Below are 1,283 nucleotides of genomic sequence, written 5' to 3' on the forward strand. Positions count from 1 at the left end.
CTATAAAGTACAAGGGATGATTTGCATTGACGGTTTTTAAAAAAAATATGTCATTAGAATTGTATATGAAGACATGGAGCTTTTTGGTGTTGATGTAATTGTAGCAAATAAATGTAGAAAGATATAATATGGCAAGTAGTTATTTGTATATTTATTTTTGTATACCGAAGCATTATTGTAATATGATTTTAAATGGGTCGTTCTTTGTGACACATGAATTTTCAAATATTACTTGTTAAAATGCAAAGTATGGTAATATCTTACTAACATGCTATTGTTTTTCTTTCTAGAGTATGTTTGTTTCACTTTAGATATATGGGGAAAAGAAACATAGCAAGGTAATTCCCATAGCACTGCAATTTCCACTTTTTTTCTTCTCTTCCAACAGAGGGCAGTCTTAATTATGCCATGTATAACCTAGATGATTCATTTTGAGTTGACATTAAGATACCCATGATTTATTTAATGCGTGTCAACTCAAAGTTAAAATTAATCTGATGTGAACATTTTTTAAGTTTTCCAGAGGGTAATAGACTGATATGCAGAGTTTCTGCTCTAATCCTAGAACAGATGCTTGTCTCTTCTGAAGGATGTGAGAAAGGGCTAGATCAAGGGGAAGGCAGGAAATCGTAAAGTGAGGACAACTGTAAGATCTGTACTTTTATCTACAACCTGTCAGTACTCACCTCAGTTACTAACGTGAATAGAAATCCCCAACAGCAATTGGGACATGAACTATATATTATTTATTTCTTCTTTTTGCTGTGTAAGTCTTAGTGAAATAAATACTTAAGAAAATGTTTGAGGAACTGTAAGGAAAAGATTACTTATTTCAATAAGATATATTTCAGGGGTAGAGTTAGTCATTAAAGGAACTCAAATAGAATTCTTTTTTTAAGTAAGTTCCATGGCACTTCCAAAAATTAAAGAGGCTGTTTAGATGGGGTTTATTGCTGAGTCTCTGGAACATACTAATAATTCAAGGGATGATTTCCACTGTCTTCCCAGCACTGGGAACTGGTTTAGACCTAATATGGTAACTACCACCATGAACCTTAACCTCTAAGATTCTGCTGACCCGCCCTCTATGTTTATTAGAGGATAGACAAACTCTTTTTCTTCCTTAGTTCCTGTATTACCCGGTTGTAATTTTTTTAATGGAACCTTAAAATTAAAGGAAAACAAAGAAAAATGTGCAAATAGACATGTTTATAGAGTAAAAATTTCTGCTCCAAGTTTAACTTGGGTCCAGAAACAGATTAGATAGGCACTCATTCTTAAAC

At 32.9% G+C, this 1,283-nt stretch overlaps 1 protein-coding gene across 7 annotated transcripts in view; it reads left to right on the plus strand.

Moving 5' to 3' along the window:
- DOCK11 (dedicator of cytokinesis 11) overlaps nt 1–1,283 on the plus strand; it is a 217,683-nt gene that overhangs the window by 158,038 nt on the left and 58,362 nt on the right. For all 7 annotated transcript variants that reach the window (XR_003796312.1, XM_029240008.1, XM_029240010.1 and 4 more), the window contains one exon: nt 291–338. Coding sequence is in view for 6 of the 7 variants with exons in the window: in XM_029240008.1 (XP_029095841.1) it covers nt 291–338 (48 nt within the window). In the remaining variant the exon portion in view is untranslated. The remainder of the gene's footprint in view (nt 1–290; nt 339–1,283) is intronic.

This window comes from Monodon monoceros, unplaced genomic scaffold, assembly GCF_005190385.1.
Source record: "Monodon monoceros isolate NGI ecotype Baffin Bay Population unplaced genomic scaffold, NGI_Narwhal_1 Super_Scaffold_22, whole genome shotgun sequence".
Lineage (NCBI taxonomy): Eukaryota > Metazoa > Chordata > Mammalia > Artiodactyla > Monodontidae > Monodon > Monodon monoceros.